The sequence below is a fragment of the Bufo bufo genome, chromosome 2 (genome assembly GCF_905171765.1).
Source record: "Bufo bufo chromosome 2, aBufBuf1.1, whole genome shotgun sequence".
Taxonomy (NCBI): Eukaryota; Metazoa; Chordata; class Amphibia; order Anura; family Bufonidae; genus Bufo; species Bufo bufo.
In genome coordinates this window covers 360603955-360623424 of record NC_053390.1, presented here as the reverse complement: position 1 = coordinate 360623424, position 19470 = coordinate 360603955, and the positions used below count along the sequence as shown (strand labels likewise).

The window sequence follows — 19470 nt, the reverse complement described above, 5'->3', positions numbered from 1 at the left end:
CCATGACAGTCGGGTTCTTTACAAGTGGGATCATATTCTCTCAGTTTTTGGCTTCTATTCTAGGTTGGGTACATTAGGTTTAGAACACAGCAGGGGTCCATTGTAGGTCCTGTATATTCAGGAGTCAGATATCCTCAGGTGTCCACTCAAGTACATAGTCAGATGCTACTAACTTTCCATTCTAGGTCTTGCTTATGTACAGGTGCCACCAGGACACCATCAGCAGGACCTCGTTATCCATAGTTTAGGGTGAGCTATCAGTCCACATTTCTCACCGCACTCCACCATTAATGAGCCCATTTCAGTAGAGCACCAGGAGATAAGAGGCCGCCTAACACTTCTGGTGCAGTCCTACAACCCATCCCTCCAGAACCCTGACCATTGTCATTTGAGTTATTTATAACACACTCCATGTCTCCTCCTGATCCCTGTCCTTGGGCAGGAAGGAGGGGGGTGTAGGAGCACTTCTGGAATATCCTGCCTGCTCTGTGCACAATGAGACCAGGGCAAGAGAAGGAACTGCCTCCAACCCCCAGGTGCCTGATGCTTCATCCTACTCCCTGCTGCATCCCATCTAGGCCACCAGAAGCTTTGCGCTCACCCTCTGTGTGGGGTCTCTTCAGTCTATGCTGCCCGCCCGTACCATCAATTGTGGAGCGGGCAGCAGGGACTAAACGGAGTATACAGGCTGTGCTGATGCAGCATGCCATAAGAAAAAAAAAATCAATATGGCTTTAAAAGGGCGAATTAACCTAAATGAAATAATGCTCAGATCTTTTTGTGCCTGGCTTTTGGCCATGAGGAGGGTTTAGGGGGCCCTTTAGGCATCTGACCACTGGGAAATTTCCCTGTAGGATTTATGGCCAGCCCTCTATAACGGACAGGGATACCTGTAAATAAGCAATTAAGTGCACCGAGGGCAGGCCCAAGCCACTCTGTGCACCTTTGCTCCTCCTGCTTTCTCTGCCAGCCTTTCCTTCTTCTTGATTGATAGGGCCAGGTTCCAGTATAGTCATCTCGCCTGGCCCTGGTAATCAAGAAAAAGAGGGAGGGGCAGGCGGAGTAGCTAGGGTGCACACAGTGGCTTGGACTTGCCCTTAGTGCACTTAACTGATCATTTGCATATGGATTAAAAATATATTTCATCCAGAATGAAGCATCGGATCACTAAGTGAAAGGTATCATTACATTCAGCTGAGCTAGCTCTACTACAAGACATTGTGCCTGGTCTACCAGTGAATTTCCTGGTGACAGACTCCCTTAAAATGTGTCATAAAGTAGAATTTACAGTTTTGCCTATCGGCTATATGGATTTCTTTGTTTCTGTGGTATGAACTGGGAATATGGGTGTCACAACATATTATATGTACACCTCCTCGTCTTCGAACATGCTGCACTGTGCATTTACAGTGTCCGCTCTTGGTGACTTGCTGTATGAATAGTACATGGCACTGAACCTGAAATGAAGATCTGTAAAACAGGTAATAATCACTTGATTCTCTCTGAACAGGGCAGTCATGGGTTCATCACACAGCACCAATGGGCCAAGCTGGTTCGTGCTTTTATCAACCTGGAGGCTGCAGGAGTAGGAGGGAAAGAGCTGGTATTTCAGACTGGTATGAAACACGCTTCTATAAATGATTCATGTAATGTTCCATAATGTCCCAGTGCAGTGCCTGAGCTGAAATCTCGGGTACCATGGTTATATCTTATCTTATATGTTGATTGCTTATGTTTCAACATGTATACAACGCAGTCCATGGATATGCCTTTTTTATGTCAGGGTTGACATTTTCTGATAAAAAAAAAATTATGTATTTTATTTTTAGAAATGGGCTTTTTTATTTTTATTTATTTATGTATTTATTTTTTAAACATGTGCCCCCATGGGTATTCTCCCAATGTAAACCTTAAACACACACTGCTAGAAGGCACCCCCTGCCACACAGTTGCATATCCACAACCTATATCCAGAAACCTCTAGTTTGTACTTCTGTACAGACATACGAACTGTATGAGAGCACAGCAATTTTTAGATATAAGGTAGAATGGATTGAATCACCAAGTAATACTTGTCATAGTCTTCTGCAGTAAATGCTGTAGAGGAAGCTGATGTTTTCTGCTTATCACAATTGTTTCAGGTCCTGAAAATCCATGGCTCGTACAAGCCTATTCTGCAGCTGCTATTCACCCGTTTGCATCGGTGGTGGCCCAAGAAGTTTTCCAAAGCGGCATCATTCCTTCAGACACCGATTTCCGTATTTACAGGGATTTTGGCAATATACCAGGTCTGTTCTGGTGTATTTTCCTGAAAGTAGTGATTTATTATATTATAAAACTTTCCTTTTCATACCTGGTCCAAGGCAAGATAAGATCCTACTATATGTGGATGGCATGGTCCTCCTCTTGGGTGAAACAAACCATGTACTGCAGAAATTAATTGAGAGGTATTCAAACTTTAGAATTAATTGGTCATCCTGTCTTTTCATGGACCGTGAGGAAGTCCCAGAAGAGGCAACTGGCCGACTGATGGTGCTGGAGTTCTTTAAAGCGGTTGTCTCGCCTAAGACAATAGGGGCATATCACTAGGATATGCCCCCATTGTCTGATAAGTGCAGGTCCCACCGCTGGGAACTGCATCTATATTGAGAACTCAGCGGGCCAAAGTGGTGGCTGGAGGACTCCGGTCTGGCCACCGCCAAGCGCCCTCCCCATACAAGTTAATGGGAATACACCACTAATGACTGCCACCGCTCCCATTCACTTCTATGGGACTGACTGGAATAGCCGAGCTACTGCTCGGCTATTTTCGTCAGCCCCATAGAAATGAAAGGAGGGCAGCTATGCATGCGCAGTGCACCCTCCACCATTTTCGGGCTCCATTTAGGAGATAGGTGCGGGTCAGAGCGGTGGGACCCTCACCTGTCAGACAATGGGGGCATATCCTAGTAATATGCCCCCATTGTCTTAGATAAGACAACCCCTTTAAGCATCTGTGGGCTTTTTTTTTTTTTGCAAGAGCCGTATACCAATATACAGATTTGAATGTTCTTGCACTATCATAAAAGATTGGAAACAATAATGATGTATATATTCGTAGCGGCCAGGACTGGTGGTGTGGCCACAGGTCCTTTTTGTACTACAGAATTGCACTGTTTGGTTGGCAAAAAAACTTTAAAGGGAGCCCGTCATCTCCTGTATCCTGCCCGTCACAGACCCGCTAATTTCACCGGTCTGTCACTCCTGTTATGCCAAAACCCGCAGTGTGCACCAGCGATGTAAAAGAGATGCATCCAATGCATGATTCATAGAGATGAATCCACACACTTCCCCCACCCTCCCTCTGGACGATGATTGACCTTTTCTAATTGCCGATAGGAAAGAAAACTATCAGTCACCATCTGGAGGCGGGCAGGGGCAGCGAGCAGCATCGGTCTGTAAGTCTGTGACTACACTATGCTGCCCTCAGATAAATATAAAAAATAATAAAAATATCCAGTATTTAAAATGATAAATTATTGGGGATTTCAGAGACAAGATTTTTGGGCACTGGGAAAGTAAATGAATAAACACCAACAGGTTACATGTTACTTAAAATATGGGACACAAATAATAAGAAAAATATTAAAGGGTTGCTCCAGGCAAATAAAAAAATATTATAAAAAAAAAAAATCGTTAGCTCAAAGTAATGAAGCTATAAATTGGTCTCAGTTTCATTCACCTGAATGGTGCCATTACAGAGATCCCCCTGCTGTCCTCTACTAGGCCGCAGCTGGAGCCTGAGCTGCCATAATAACAGAGCACTACTGTCCTAAGCTACATCAGAGTCAGTATAAGAAATATATGGAGACCGCATCACCTAACGCTACGATGACTAGCTCCCTGCAGGATACTAACAGGACACCAGGCATGATGGGGCCTGGATAAAGTCCAGATGTAAAATGACCTCAGGTTTATGTCTCAGGCGCCATAATACATTTTCACGTCTGTGGGAGGGACTTAGCTGTGGGCACCGCCCACTGACATATATGTACTGAGATCTAGTTGCTATAATGCTGACTCCATTACTGGCCGTGGAGTCATGGGGGATGGCAGCTGCAAAAGGGAGAAAATCTGGTAATTGGAAATAAAAGAAGCAGAAAGCCTGAATGTAAAAGTAGGGTGCACATATAAATGCCAAGTGATGGCTGACTTCTCATGTTTGACCAGAGTGGTCCATGCATGGGTATTGGTAGCACACTCCAGTTTAGGTTAATAGACAGTGAAGAATAAGTCCATTAGAAAACTCCAGGGAACGTGGTACTATGGATATACACTAATCATTTAGGGGAGCAAGACTGAAATATTTTGAGGAATTAATGGCGGAATGTCAGTTTGGAAGTCAAGATTTACAGTATTATTTTTAGTGGCACCGCATTTGAAGAACCCACTGCTAGACATCATGCAAAGTAAAAATAGGGAATTGTCTGGATTATGTAGCTTTTTGGGCAATAAGCAGGCACAGGATTACAACACTTGAAGCTTTTGGAAATGGAAGGCGGCATTAACTCATTTGTCAATGGAGCAATGTAAAGATTGCATGATGATAATTTTTAAGAACGACACAGGACAAATTTTCACAATTGTTAGAGTACAGCCAAAATCTAATAAATTCCTCAATAGAAAGGATACAGTGTGTAAAATGCCATCAGAAGGAGTCCCTTTATTAAACTCTATGGGGAATATTTATCAAAATGCTGTAAAAAGAAAACTGGCTTAGTTGCCCATAGCAACCAATCAGACTCCACCTTTCATTTCTCAAATGAGCTCTGAAAAATGAAAGGTGGAATCTGATTGGTTGCTATGGGCAACTAAGCCAGTTTTCCTTTACACTAGTTTTGATAATTCTACAGCTAAATTCATGGAAAACCTTTGTTAGAATGTATTTCTTTTTATTTCGGCTGTGCTATACCATTGAAAACTAACTACAAAATGCTGTCCTGCAAAACCTTGAATAAGGCTACTTTCACACCTGCGTTCGGGTGTGCGCTCGTGAGCTCCGTTTGAAGGGGCTCACAAGCGGCCCCGAACGCAGCCGTCCGGCCCTAATGCATTCTCAGTGGACGCGGATCCGCTGAGAATGCATCAGTCTGCCAGCGTTCAGCCTCCGCTCCGCTCAGCAGGCGGACACCTGAACGCTGCTTGCAGCGTTCGGGTGTCCGCCTGGCCGTGCGGAGGCAAGCGGATCCGTCCAGACTTGCAATGTAAGTCAATGGGGACGGATCCGTTTGAAGATGACACTATATTCAAACCGATCCGCCCCCATTGACTTTCAATGTAAAGTCTGAACGGATCCGCTCAGGCTACTTTCACACTTAGAAATTTTTCTAAGTTATAATGCAGACGGATCTGTTCTGAACGGATGCAAACGTCTGCATTATAGGAGCGGATCCGTCTGATGAAACATCAGACGGACCCGCTCCGAACGCTAGTGTGAAAGTAGCCTAAGCTGACGATCAGCCTCACAGATCCTGAAAAAACTTTCATTCTAAACCACTCTCATGGTTTTAACAGATGTATCAAAATACAAGAAAACTCATATAAGCTACTGACGAGGTGGTATAAAACAGGATCATTCCGAAGCTACCCACCCAATGCTGGAGATGTGGGTCGGATGTGGGCTCCCTTTCCCATATTTGGTGGCACTGCCCACTCATTCAACCTTTTTGGTCGGAAGTGGGCTCAGTGATAGACCAGATATGCCATACAAAACTCACATTAGACCCCAAATTGATTTTACTATGGTGCCCAAACAATACCCTTACACCAACCAAGCACGACCTCCCTACTAGGCTTCTCACGGTAGCACGCTCACTTATTCCATATCTTTGGAAAAGTAGCTCTGTTCCTACTAAGTCTGCTTGGATAGATAAAGTGGACCAGATTTATTGCTTCGGAGAGCTGGCCCACTAGGAGTCCCATACCCGTTCGACGTTCCTAAAGATTTGGGGACCTTGGAAATAATTTAAGAAATTCAATACATACTGCCCCTCCCTTCACCAGCAGCTTCTCTACCAAGGAAACAGTATGACAGATGTGAGGATCGCTGGTCAATACACCTGACCTGAACCCTAAGCGCTCAGTAGAGGCCCTGACACATTGAAGACTCGTGTACTCTGACCTCAAATGATTCCATAAATATACACCATTGATAGCACTAGAGTTACTATTGTTAACTGCTCTTCGCTCAAGGCTAGCAACTCTCCCCCCCCTTCCCCCTCACCTCACCCTACCTCACCCTATCTCACCCTATCTCAGAGTACATAATCCACCTTATGTTCTCACTATTCTTTCTCTCCTCCTTCTCTTTCCGCGCAGTTGTTAGATTCGTAAAATCATAACAAGCCTAAATCGCCACACATTCTCTAGGCAATATTTCAGAGCTTGAGGTTGCCAATACAGCTTCTGTGTGATAAATACCACGTGTGTTGTTTATATTGTCATGATGTTTTACTGTTCATGTATACTTGTATAACTTTATTCTTTAATAAAAAGAGAATTGATAAAAAAATAAAAAAATTGTGAATAATACTGTAAGTTTGTGTCTGATCACAGGTCTACTGTACTGTACTCACATAATACCTGGAGCACAATACAGTAGACGCATGGTCAGGCAGGAATCGGACACGCGTGTGAAACTGGGGGTTACACAATAATAGAAGTAACATTTGGTCTAGGGACTGTAGTTTAGTTAGTTCTCATTTCTTTATGGATTCCTTGTAGGCATTGACCTGGCTTTCATTGAAAATGGCTACATATACCACACAAAGTATGACACCGCAGACCGGATTCATACAGACTCTATCCAGAGGGCAGGTAAGTGATGCTCTCCTTTCATTTCTCCAATACAATTTTTCTTATATTCCACTGTTCTCATGAAGTACACTCATCGTTTTTCCATGCCAGATGAGGAAAGCAAATGTTATGACCATATGAAAACCTTAGTTTCTTCAGCAGAAATCCCACAGACATGCTCTGTATTGCTTCCACTCCGTATCTTGCGAATTGTGGACCCATTCAAGTGAATCCATACTTCGGTTCCGTGGCCCAGCAAAAAAGATAGAACATGTCCTATTGTCCGCATTGTGGTCAAGAATCGGCATTTCTATCATAGGGATAGCCGGTATCTGTGTATTGTGTATTTGCAATTTGCGGGCCACAAAAACGGATACGGTCGTCTGGTTAAGCCCTTATAAAGGAAGACTCGTTGATGGAGTCTGGTTTCTCTTCCTCTATTGGCTGAGTGCCGTGAGCACAGACACTAGATTACTAGTCATTAGAACCGATAATACACAAAAATTCAGCAGTTTTGTCTAGCTACGTTACCATGTCACTGCTGCAGGATTTAGTTGAACCATTGATTTTAACCACTTAAGGACCACAGGTTTATACCCCCCTAGTGACCAGGCCCTTTTTTACAAATCGGCACTCCACAACTTTAGCGGTTTATTGCTCGGTCCTACAACTTACCACCCAAATGAATTTTACCTCCTTTTCTTCTCACTAATAGAGCTTTCATTTGGTGGTATTTCATTGCTGCTAAACTTTTTTTGTTATTAATCGAAATTTACATATTTTTATTTATTTTTTTTGTGCAAAAAAATGACATTTTTCACTTTCTGTTGTAAAATTTTGCAAAAAAAACGACATCCATATCTAAATTTTTCTCAAAATTTATTGTTAATGTCTTTGATTAAAAAAAAAATGTTTGGGTAAAAAAAAAAATGGTTTGGGTAAAAGCTATAGCGTTTACAAACTATGGTACAAAAATGTGAATTTCCGCTTTTTGAAGCAGCTCTGACTTTCTGAGCACCTGTCATGTTTCCTGAGGTTCTACAATGCCCAGACAGTAGAAAACCCCCACAAATGACCCCATTTCGGAAAGTAGACATCCTAAGGTATTCGCTGATGGGCATAGTGAGTTCATAGAACTTTTTATTTTTTGTCACAAGTTAGCGGAAAATGATGTGTGTTTTTTTTTTTTTTCTTACAAAGTCTCATATTCCACTAACTTGTGACAAAAAATAAAAACTTCCATGAACTCACGATGCCCATCACGAAATACCTTGGGGTGTCTTCTTTCCAAAATGGGGTCACTTGTGGGGTAGTTATACTGCCCTGGCATTCTAGGGGCCCTTATGTGTGGTAAGTAGTTTGAAATCAAAATCTGTAAAAAATGGCCGGTGAAATCCTAAAGGTGCTCTTTGGAATGTGGGCCCCTTTGCCCACCTAGGCTGCAAAAAAGTGTCACACATCTGGTATCGCCGTACTCAGGAGAAGTTGGGCAATGTGTTTTGGGGTGTCTTTTTACATATACCCATGCTGGGTGAGATAAATATCTCGGCAAAAGACAACTTTTCCCATTTTTTTTTTATACAAAGTTGGCATTTGACCGAGATATTTCTCTCACCCAGCATGGGTATATGTAAAATGACACCCCAAAACACATTCCCCAACTTCTCCTGAGTACGGCGATACCAGATGTGTGACACTTTTTTGCATCCTAGATGCGCAAAGGGGCCCACATTCCTTTTAGGAGGGCATTTTTAGACATTTGGATCCCAGACTTCCCCACATGTGACCCCATTTTCCCCACATGTGACCCCATTTTGGAAAGAAGACACCCCAAGGTATTCAATGAGGGGCATGGCGAGTTCATAGAATTTATTTATTTTTGCCACAAGTTAGTGGAAATTGTGAGAGAAAAAAAAACAAAAAAAAACAAAAAACAATTTCCACTAACTTGTGGCAAAAATAAATAAATTCTATGAACTCGCCATGCCCCTCATTGAATACCTTGGGGTGTCTTCTTTCCAAAATGGGGTCACATGTGGGGTATTTAGGGCCCCTAAAATGCCAGGGCAGTATAAAGCGTGAGAAGTCTGGAATATAAATGTCTAAAAAATTTTACGCATTTGGATTCCGTGAGGGGTATGGTGAGTTCATGTGAGATTTTATTTTTTGACACAAGTTAGTGGAATATGAGACTTTGTAAGAAAAAATAAAAATAAAAAATTTCTGCTAACTTGGGCCAAAAAAATGTCTGAATGGAGCCTTACAGGGGGGTGATCAATGACAGGGGGGTGATCAGGGAGTCTATATGGGGTGATCACCCCGCTGTCATTGATCACCCCCCTGTAAGGCTCCATTCAGACGTCCGTATGTTTTTTACGGATTCACGGATACATGGATCGGATCCGCAAAACACATACGGACATCTGAATGGAGCCTTACAGGGGGGTGATCAGGGAGTCTATATGGGGTGATCACCCCCGTCATTGATCACCCCCCTGTAAGGCTCCATTCAGACGTCCGTGTGTGTTTTGCGGACCCGATCCATGTATCAGTGGATCCGTAAAAATCATACGGACGTCTGAATGGAGCCTGACAGGGGGGTGATCAGGGAGTCTATTTGGGGTGATCAGGTGTTAATAAGTGACAGGGAGGGGGTGTAGTGTGGTGCTTGGTGCTACATATTACTGAGCTACCTGTGTCCTCTGGTGGTCGATCCAAACAAAAGGGACCACCAGAGGACCAGGTAGGAGGTATATTAGACGCTGTTATCAAAACAGCGTCTAATATACCTGTTAGGGGTTAAAAAAAATCGCATCTCCAGCCTGCCAGCGAACGATCGCCGCTGGCAGGCTGAAGATCCACTCACTTACCTTCCGATCCTGTGTGCGCGCCTTCACAGGAAATCTCGGCTCACGCGAGATGACGCCAATCGGCGTTAGTGTAGCCTGGGAGCGCCGCAGCAATGACGCCTTTCGGCGTTACGCGTGCGGCAAGAGGTTAAAGAGAGGTCAGTTTTCTGTGGGGTATTTTGAACCCCCTCACCCCTATGAGTATTCTGTACCGGTTTCGCCTGTCCTCCCATTTCAGGAGGCCAGTAGATTGTAATTCGACAGGGTTCCATCTTCATTGCTTTTTCCGGCATATTTTATGGAATCAATAGAATTGGACAGGATTGAGAAGTGACCACACTTCCCTCAAGATCATTGCACATTTGATTGCTTTTCCCTTGTACCGGTCCTATTACAATGCTTAACATGTCTGTTTTTTCCTAGGTGACAATATACTGGGTGTTCTCCGGTATTTGGCGACCTCTCCCCTGCTCGCTGACTCCTCAGAGTTTCGCCATGGCAATTTGATCTTCTTTGATGTCTGTGGCATGTTTGTGGCATCTTATCCAGCACGCATTGGAACTATTATAAACTATATTATAGCCGTTGTCACTCTATTTTACCTGAGCAAAAAGACTATTAAATATAGAAGAGGAGGTAAGCTTCACAAATCTGTGTTCCATGTATATGCTTCTGTGTGTTAGATCACCGTAGAATAACTGTTTTGTTTCTTCCTATGAATTTAGGTATAAACTATGCCCGTGACCTCATGATTGGCCTGTTCATAAGTGTAACCAGTTGGATCTCTGCTCTTGTAACTGTCCTCATTCTAGCGGTGCTAGTCTCTCTCACTGGCAACGCCTTGTCCTGGTATACACACTTTTATGTTGCTGTGAGTTTGTATGGAGCTGCTGCTGTGGCCAAGCTGATACTGATACACACAATGGCCAAAACCTTCTACTTTGCTGTAAGTTTATAGCTTTCATTATCTTCAGGCCAGTGTGATGTTAGATGGGCTGTGGTGACAAGTGTTTGGTCAAGTGTAGCTCTTACAAAAAGTTGTAAATGTCACCCAAAAATCAGTGTGATGTAGAGAAAAAAGCAACAATTACTGTATGTGTGCTTTTTACATACAGTTTGTTGTCAGTTATGATTGGTGCATTATCCTTCATTGTGATCGAATTAACAAATAATGATTGCATTTCTAGTATCTTGGGAGCCTGTTAAGCTGGCTATACACATTAAACAGCTGTCGGCCGACTGCTTTCTTCTCCATACTCGTGCATTGGCTCAGCCAAGCAGGGAGAGGGGAGAAAGCTGCTGCCAGACATTTATGTTAGCAGCTTATCTCCCTGGGAAAAAGAGTATCGGGGATGTCCAGTCCTCATCTGGGGTAGCTGGGAGGCCCAGATACAAATTAGATTGCCTGGTCCTGCTGACATTTACCAGTAATTTGCATGGCCACCTTTTAAAGAGGACCTTTCATTACAATAAAAAATGTAAACTAAGTATGCTGACATGGAGAGCGGCGCCCAGGGATCTCCCTGCACTTACTATTATCCCTGGGCGCCGCTCCGTTCTCCCGGTATAGGCTCCGGTATCTTCAGATTTTCGGCTCAACTGGGAGGAGCCGGCTCTTGTTCTCCTGGGCGTCTCCTTCTCCCAAGGAGAGTTATTTTTTTTCTCCTAGTCTATGAGCTGAGTGCTGCGATTGGCCAGCACTCCAGCCTGGGAGAAGGAGACGCCCAGGAGAACAAGAGCAGGCTCCTCCCAGTTGAGCCAAAAATCTGAAGATACCGGAGCCTATACCGGGCGAACGGAGCGGCGTCCAGGGATAATAGTAAGTGCAGGAAGATCCCTGGGCGCCGCTCTCCATGTCTGTATACTTAGTTTACATTTTCTATTGTAATGAAAGGTCCTCTTTAATCTTATCAACTGTAGCCGCAGTCGCCGTTTGCTTTCCTACTGTTATTAACACTTCTCAGTATGGCAGGTGGATTGGCTTTGACCATGCACGTTTTTTTTTTTTCTGTCTCTCAGAATACAAGTAGACCGTATTTGGGAGACCTGTTCTTCGATGTTTCCTTACTGTCATGGGGCATTCCAATGATGCTTCTTACTCAGAAGGGCCTGTGCTCCGCCTACTTCTTCGCCATGTGGGTGATTTTTCCATTAGTCACAAAAGTGATTGCTGAACAAGAATCTGTCCATCAAGGTACTGAACTCCTCTGTCAGTCATTGTTTATATGGTCTAACATGCTAACAACTGTATTTTTTGCTTTGTAAGACATAACTGATGTCGAACATAAAATTAGACCCCCCAATCTTTATCAGACCTCAGACTATCCCCCCCAATCTTCTTCAGACCTGAGATTAGAACCATAAATCAGACCTGCAATCTTTATCCGATAAGACCTCAGACATAAAATAAATGAAGTCACCTGTCCTGCTTCGGACAGTACGTTTTTTCTGCACTCACCGCTTCCTGGTCGTCTTCCGGACACTGTGGTGCCCAGAAGAAAAGAGAGCAGTCAATACAGCAAGTGCTACACTCGCTACTCCCTGCACCTCCTGCATACTAATAAACGTTTCCATAATGGAAGCGCTCATTAGTATATGCTTTATAAGACTCATTGCCATTTCCCCCCCCCCCCCCCCTACATTTGGTGGGAAAAAAGTGCGTCTTATTATAAAGCTAAAAAAATGGTATCTCTGTTTCTGTATTCTTCTAATGCTACATTAGCAAACAGTCAGACATGGTGGTCACCTTAAATAGTCTTTCCCGGGAATATAAACTGTTCAGGGATACTCTACATCACATCCGGTCCCCAGTTTTTTGTCTTCCAGCTAGGGAATGAACATGATACTTTTGCAAGACCATGCATGCTAGGGGGCCTTCCCTTTAATAGTTCATATTCCCCCAAAAATCCTTTAAAGGGGTATTCCAGGTATGTTGCTATTCCCTATCAACAGGATAGGAGATAACTATTTCAGGGGGCTCCACAGGGTACGGGGCCCCTTTCTTATGATTGGTGGGGGTCCCAGCAGTAGGACCCCCCACGATCATGAGAACTGAGGACCCCTACCCTACCCGTTCAGGCATGCGTGCAACCACTTTACACGCATGCCCGAGCTGTTGCTTCATTCATTTCTTGGAGCTCCACAGGGTATAGGCCCTCATTCTTGAAATTGTGTAAAGCTACAATTTTTTTTTATATTTCCCTGCATAAATGATGTAATCTCTTTCCCGTTCACAGCTTCTTCTTATAGATACATAGCAGTCTATCTGCTGGGAATGTTTTATCCTTATTTGCACACAACCTATTATGTATGGGCTGTTTTTGAGATGTTCACACCTATATTTGGCCGCAGTGGTACAGAAATTCCACCAGACGTTTTGATGGCTTCCTTCTTCGTCATTTGCACTATCATTTTAATGACTTGTTTTGTAAGTATATTTGTGTGTATGTAGTACATTGTTACAACATAAAATGTACTTACTCTTACCTAGATGGACTTTAACCAGTGGCAAATTTTTGTATCTGTTATTTTGTATAAACCAATTATTTGTGTGAATATATGAAATATACCTTTTTATTAGGGGAAATCATTCAGTGGTTCAACTGTATATAAAGGTCTAGAAAACTCCTGAGTAACCAAAAAATGGAGATGAGCTGGCCATGCACTGGCACGTCTACTTTGATGGTCGCCTAGTGGACTGATCTTGGTATAAGTGTTGGTCCCACATGCTTCATGCCATTTATAAAAATGTAAGATAATTAGTTTTTTGGAGTTTGGGGAGCCTACCGCTCTATTATGAAAATATTAACATTTTATTAGGTGTAGGTGCAGTTATTGGTTAAATAATCTACTTATTGTTAAAATAATGTATTTTTGTGACCATTTATTTTCATTTTAGGAAAATTAGGCTCAGGTATCCATAACTTCTTCTTATTTAGGATTAAAATGAGTTACATATAGTAGTTGTGCTGGAACTAGGGCTTGTTTTGGAGATATCCTTGTACAGGGAGGAGGAGAAGGCCACGTTTCTCAGTGGACGTCTCCTTCTCCCTGGCTGTGAGCTGTCTAATCACAGCGGACTGCACCACAGCCTTGGAGAAGGTGAGATTTTTTTTTTTTCCCCTCCCTGGCTGTGATGTGCTCCTCTGCGTTTGGACAGCTCACAGCCATGGAGAAGGACATGACCCCTGCGAAACTGGGCCGGCTCCTCCTCCCTGTACCGATGGTATGGATTAGCATACAGGACGGGAAACCTGAACGGGGAGCACAGCGGGAAAAGAGAGCAGTATACAGGAAAACAATAAGCATAAGTACATTTATTCAACATGCCCTATATTTCCATTTACTTATATTGTGAAGTCAGGACTGATGAAAGGTCCTCTTTAAATAATAACTCTTTAATTGAATGGTATTAGGAAAACTAGGTTTTTGTACTTACCGTAAAATCAGTTTCTCTTCCGTTCATTGGGGGGGACACAGGCTTTGACCATGGGTATAGCTGTTGCCACTAGGAGGCGGACACTAAGCACACAAAGTGTAAGCTGCTCCCTCTTCAGCTATACCCTTCCTACAGGGACTGAGCTAAATCAGTTAGTGCAAAAGCAGTAGGAGATGCAAGACGCAAGAAAATCACACTATGTACAAACCCAGAACCAGACAGGCCCGAAAAGGCCCTTAAACAAAAGATTGGGTGGGAGCTGTGTCCCCCAGTGAATGGAAGAGAAACAGATTTTCTCGCCCAGTTTCCTTGGGGGACACAGAAGACCTTGGGTATAGCTCATCTCCATAGGAGGCGTGACACTAAGTGAAAACTGTTAAGCCCCTCCTCCACAGCTATACCCTCAGCCTGGAGAGAGAGACTGCCAGTTTTTGCTTAGTGTCCAAGGAGGCAAGACACTCCCTGCTCTGCAGGGCTGTTTTCTCCTTGTTTAAATTTTTGATTTTTACTTTTTTCTTTTCTTTTTGTTCCAGATCATAAGGGACAACAGAGACGCACTAGACCTCTCTGTTCTCCCGGGGTTGAGCTGCGCCAGTGCCGGTCACCCGCACTGCTGCCTCCCCCACAGAAGGCAAGGTGGATCAGGGCAGCCCAGCTCCCCTACATCCCGCCAGCGCAAGGGTCGCCCGCACGCCAAGTCCCTCTTCCAGCGTCCTGCCACTACGGTGCCAGTAGCTGAAGGGGCGACCCTGCTGGAATGGACCGAGGGTGAAGACGGCTATGGTGAGAGATTGGCTTCTCCAGCCCTAGTCCCCCACCCCCCCACCCTGGTCTCCTGCGTGCCTGACCCCCATGCTGGGCCTCTGGTCCCTGCCGGATCTGCGCTGGCCCTTAGGGTGCCGCAGAGCGGCAATCTGCTTCTGCCTTCACCCCCCTGCCTGGCTCCCATGGGACATGCAGCCAGTGGCTGTCTCCCCAGAGTTGGCTGCAGGAGCTGCGACGTGGTTTCTGCGCGTCGCCTGCCTTCTCCTCTGGTCAGCGCAGGCATCCGGTCTCTGGGTCCCCCCCCATCTCCTTACCGGAGTGTTGCTCGAGGCCTGAGGTCCGCTCCAGACGAGCTGTGGAGTGGGGCCTCGCCTCCGGCCGGCATTGGTGATCCGGTGCGGCTGGGCGCCGCAAAAATCTTAGCCCAGGCTCCGCGGCCTGCTAGGCCGCCATTCCGGGTCCCTGACTCTTCCGGCCGGCGGGGTGGGCTCCCGCGGCCGGCAGGCCTCCATTCGGGTCCCTGACTCTTCCGGCCGGCGGGGTGGGCTCCCGCGGCCGGCAGGCCGCCATTCCGGGCCCCTGACTCTTCCGGCCGGCGGGGTGGGCTCCCGCGGCCGGCAAGCCGCCATTCCGGGCCCCTGACTCTTCCGGCCGGCGGGGTGGGCTCCCGCGGCCAGCTTTGGGCTCCAGCAGGCCCCGGCCGACCGTCGGTGCCGGTCGGTGGGGCTCCGCAAATTTTGGCCCAGGCTTCGCGGCCTGCTGGGCCGCAATTCCGACCGGCCCGCGGGGTGGGCACCCGCGGCCGGTTTGATGCGCCACTCCGCCTCAGGTCCCGGCGGTACATGCCGGGCGCCGCAAATTTAGACCCCGGCTTCACGGCCTACTAGGCCGCAAAATTCCGGCCTCTGGTGGAGGGGGCGGGAACTTCTCCAGGCGCGAATTCTTCCCGCCGGGAGGTTCATCCGCCCCCAGGGGATCGCAGCGCCGCCCTCCAGGCCGGATCCCTGTTAACCCTTTGGGTACAGGCCGGCTCCCAATGGGCCTGTATGGCTGCCCCCCCCCCCCCCCCCCCTTTTTCCTGACAATCTGTGCCCCTATATGGTGGCCCCCTTTAGCCTCAGAGAGGCTGTGTTTTAAAATAAAAAATAATAGATTTCTTGTGGGCTGCGCAGGACGCTGCAGCCTCATCAGTAGTGCTGCATGTCTGCATGCCCTCTTTCCACAGGCGGCATGATGTTGCGCTCCCAGCCTGCGTCGCTGCTAGGGCATTTCCCCTTTTAGGCGGTTTTCTTGCCCTCTTCCAGGATACGACGACCTGGCCAAGTGCATGCGGCCCTTCCGTAGGCAGCATTCATCATCTCTCCAGTTATGGTGCCTGCCATGTGCATTCCCCCCCCCCCCCCCCTCCTAGGCGGGATACTGCACTCTCCCTGGCTGCCGGCTGGCCATGTGCATGACCCCCTTTTAGGCAGGATACTGCACCTTCACCGGATACGGTGCTGGCCATGTGCATGACCCCCTTCCATAGGCGGAACGCTGCACTCTCTCTGATTTGCTGCCGGCCATGTGCGTGACCCCCTTCTCTAGGCGGAACGCTGCACTCTCACTGGATTCACTGCCGGCCATGTGCGTGACCCCCTTCTCTAGGCGGAACGCTGCACTCACTGGCTTCACTACCGGCCATGTGCGTGACCCCCTTCCATGGGCGGAACGCAGCGCTCTCACTGGATTCGCTGTCGGCCATGTGCGTGACCCCCTTCTTTAGGCGGAACGCTACACTCACTGGATCTGTTGCCGATCATGTGCATGACCCCCCTTTTTAGGCGGAATACTGCACTCACCGGATACGGTACTGGCTATGTGCACGACCCCCTTCCATAGGCGGAATGCTGCACACTCACTGATGTGCTATGATGTACTATGTTACTATGCTGCACTCTCACTGGTTTCGCTGCCGGCCATAGGCATGACCCCCTTCCATAGGCGGTATGCTGCACTCTCATTGGATTCGCTGCCGGCCTTTGGTATGCCTCCTTCCCTCAGGCAGCATACATACATCCATCTGTCTGTGGTTGTTTTTCTCGCAGGTACGTTGCTGGCCATGTGCATGTACCCCATACATGGCGGGGTGCTTGCACTCTCGCTGGATCCGCTGTCGGCCACATGCATGACCCCTCTTCCGTGGGCGGTGTACGCACTCTCGCTGGATTTGCTGCCAGCCATGGGCATGCCTTCCTTCCTCAGGTGACATACACACATTCTCACTGACTGTGTTTGTCTCTCACCAGTACGTTGCTGGCCCTGTGTATGACTCCCATACATGGCGGGGTGCTCGCACTCTCCCTGGATGAGATGCTGGCCATGCGCATTACCATCCCTTTTTTCTGGGCGGCATGCTACACTCTCACCGGATACGTTGCTGGCCATGAGCATGGCCCTCTAACATGGGTGGAACGCTTGCACTCCCATTGGATACGGTGCTGGCCTTGTGCGTGACCACCCCTCATTCCATGGGCAGAATTTGGCACGCTCATGAGAGTCACGGCTGTCCTTGTATGGCTGTGCTGGACTTGTACATGTCCCCTTTCATTGGCAGAGTAGTTGCACTCTCGCTAAGTTCAGTGTTGGTGTATTATTGCACACTCACTGCTAGGATAACCCTGTGCATGTTCCCCTTTCACTAGGTGGACCTCCTGCGTTCCTGCTGGATTATAGGGTATGTCCTGCTTCTCTGAAGCAGGTACGGCCCTAGGCATCACTCCCTTTTGGGACCGGCCTTTGCACTCTTGCCGACTGCAATTTGCCAGGTACAATTTCCCCCTTTCGGGGCGGACTGCTTGCGTTCCATCGCATGCTATACTAGGCTTGTGCATTACTCCCTTTCAGGTTGCACTTTGCAATTCCGTACATGCTGTGGCACTCTGTGGCGAGCCCCCTTTTTTCGCTGAAGTACGGGGCTGCTCGTACGTATGCCTCACCTGCTTCCTGCGGCATACTTTTGTTTTCTTGGGATACGATGCTTGCCACAAGCCTTGCACTCGTCTCTAAGGAGTTCATTCTGTCCACCTGACCCGGACGGGCTCTACTTGCTCTCTGCTGCACGGAGCTGGGTGGTACTCATTCATTTAGTTGGCCCTTCATCCCAGGGAGTGTTTGTGGTTCCTAGATGCGTGCCCATTCGTCCTTCCGCGGTATTGCTTCCCTGCGCTAGTGGTCACATGGTCGAGAGTGCTGTTGTCTGCAGCGCCCCTCGAATTCTTTGTTGGCTCTGGCAGGACTGCGGTTCCCTTGCCTGCTGCAATTTCCTCCTCTTCGGATGCAGTGTGGTATGAATCCTTCCTCTTGGCGCCTCTACGCTTCAGTCTGATCTGCTACCAGGTGCGGGCCGCTTTTCTCGGGAAGGTCACCCAATTTCTCTTGGGTGCTTGATTACCCAGGTCCGGAGGACCTCCACCTTGGGTTCTTCAGGGTATTCGCCTTCTGCGAGGCGGTGAACCGGGCATCTCAGTGTAGCAGGGTTCTGCTTTTGAGCTGTCCTATGGCTTCCCTGTTGCCCACTCCTCCTTTCGGTTGGAGGGTGTTATGCCGGCCTCTGTCTCGACTACCTTATCTCGCCGGCTCTGTTTGGCTCCCGCTCGGTACAGATCACTCCGATGTGGCGTCTGCCCCGCCAGACTTCAGAGGCTGTTCCTTCACTGTCCTCCCCTCTGGGGAGAGCATGGTTGTTCATGTGAATGGTTCCGGTGTTCCTTTTGGCCTCGTACTGTCTCCCTTGTTCACACTGGCTGTATTAGCTGTGCCTATTTACCGAGTCTACCGCGTTCTGTCCTCCCGCTGAGTGCAGATTGCGTGGTCCATTCTAAGACAATGGTCCTGCTGTAGACTTACCTTCTCGGTAACTTGGGGGGACTACCTTTCGGTCCAGATTGTCCTTTGATCTCCCACACCGGGACTGTAGAACATGGCTACATCAGCATGGACTTTAGTCTGTCTTGTCCTGGCATCTGGCGGATGCTGGGCGGACCCTTTGGTTCTTTCTGTTTGTCCTTCTGCTCCCCCACTCGGGTGGATACGGGACAACGTTGCTCGGGGGCCGACGGGACCAGTTTTGTCGACCCTTCTGCCCGTGTTACTGGTCTGCGCCTGATCACATTGGGTTTTCGCCCGCTTGCCAGGCGACTCCAGCGGGTTCGCTTCTGTCCGCTCCTGGCTGTGTTTCGTCCAGGATCTGTCGTAAGACTTATGGTCTTTGTGTCTGGGGTTCTGTGGGAAGCTGTGCATTCCCCACTCTGACTTTTTCTCTCCCCATGGTTCTGTCTTTTTTCCAGTCCGGCCTGGGACTGGGATTCCTTTACTTGAGGTGTCAAGTGTCGGCGCTGTTCTTCTCTTCCAGCGTTCCCCGGCCCTCTGGGCCTGTCAAGACCTTCTTACTTGAAGTGGCTCTTTGGTTCCTGTGTACTGTCCTTCGGTACCGCCCTGGGAACTACATACTGAGCTCTCGGCGCTCCAATCTTGTCCTTGGAGCCGTTACAGAAGCTCTCTCTACCCCGTCTGTCCTGTACGGTTGTGTTTCCGTATCAGTCG

The 19470-nt window shown here is 47.4% G+C and overlaps 1 protein-coding gene across 1 annotated transcript in view; it reads left to right on the top strand.

Moving 5' to 3' along the window:
- The window catches only part of ERMP1 (endoplasmic reticulum metallopeptidase 1), a 47337-nt gene that overhangs the window by 14672 nt on the left and 13195 nt on the right, over positions 1 to 19470 (top strand). Inside the window, exons 4-10 of the mRNA XM_040417145.1 lie at positions 1511 to 1616; positions 2142 to 2288; positions 6763 to 6855; positions 10107 to 10319; positions 10409 to 10629; positions 11703 to 11877; positions 12920 to 13110. Coding sequence (XP_040273079.1) covers positions 1511 to 1616; positions 2142 to 2288; positions 6763 to 6855; positions 10107 to 10319; positions 10409 to 10629; positions 11703 to 11877; positions 12920 to 13110 — 1146 coding nt within the window. The remainder of the gene's footprint in view (positions 1 to 1510; positions 1617 to 2141; positions 2289 to 6762; positions 6856 to 10106; positions 10320 to 10408; positions 10630 to 11702; positions 11878 to 12919; positions 13111 to 19470) is intronic.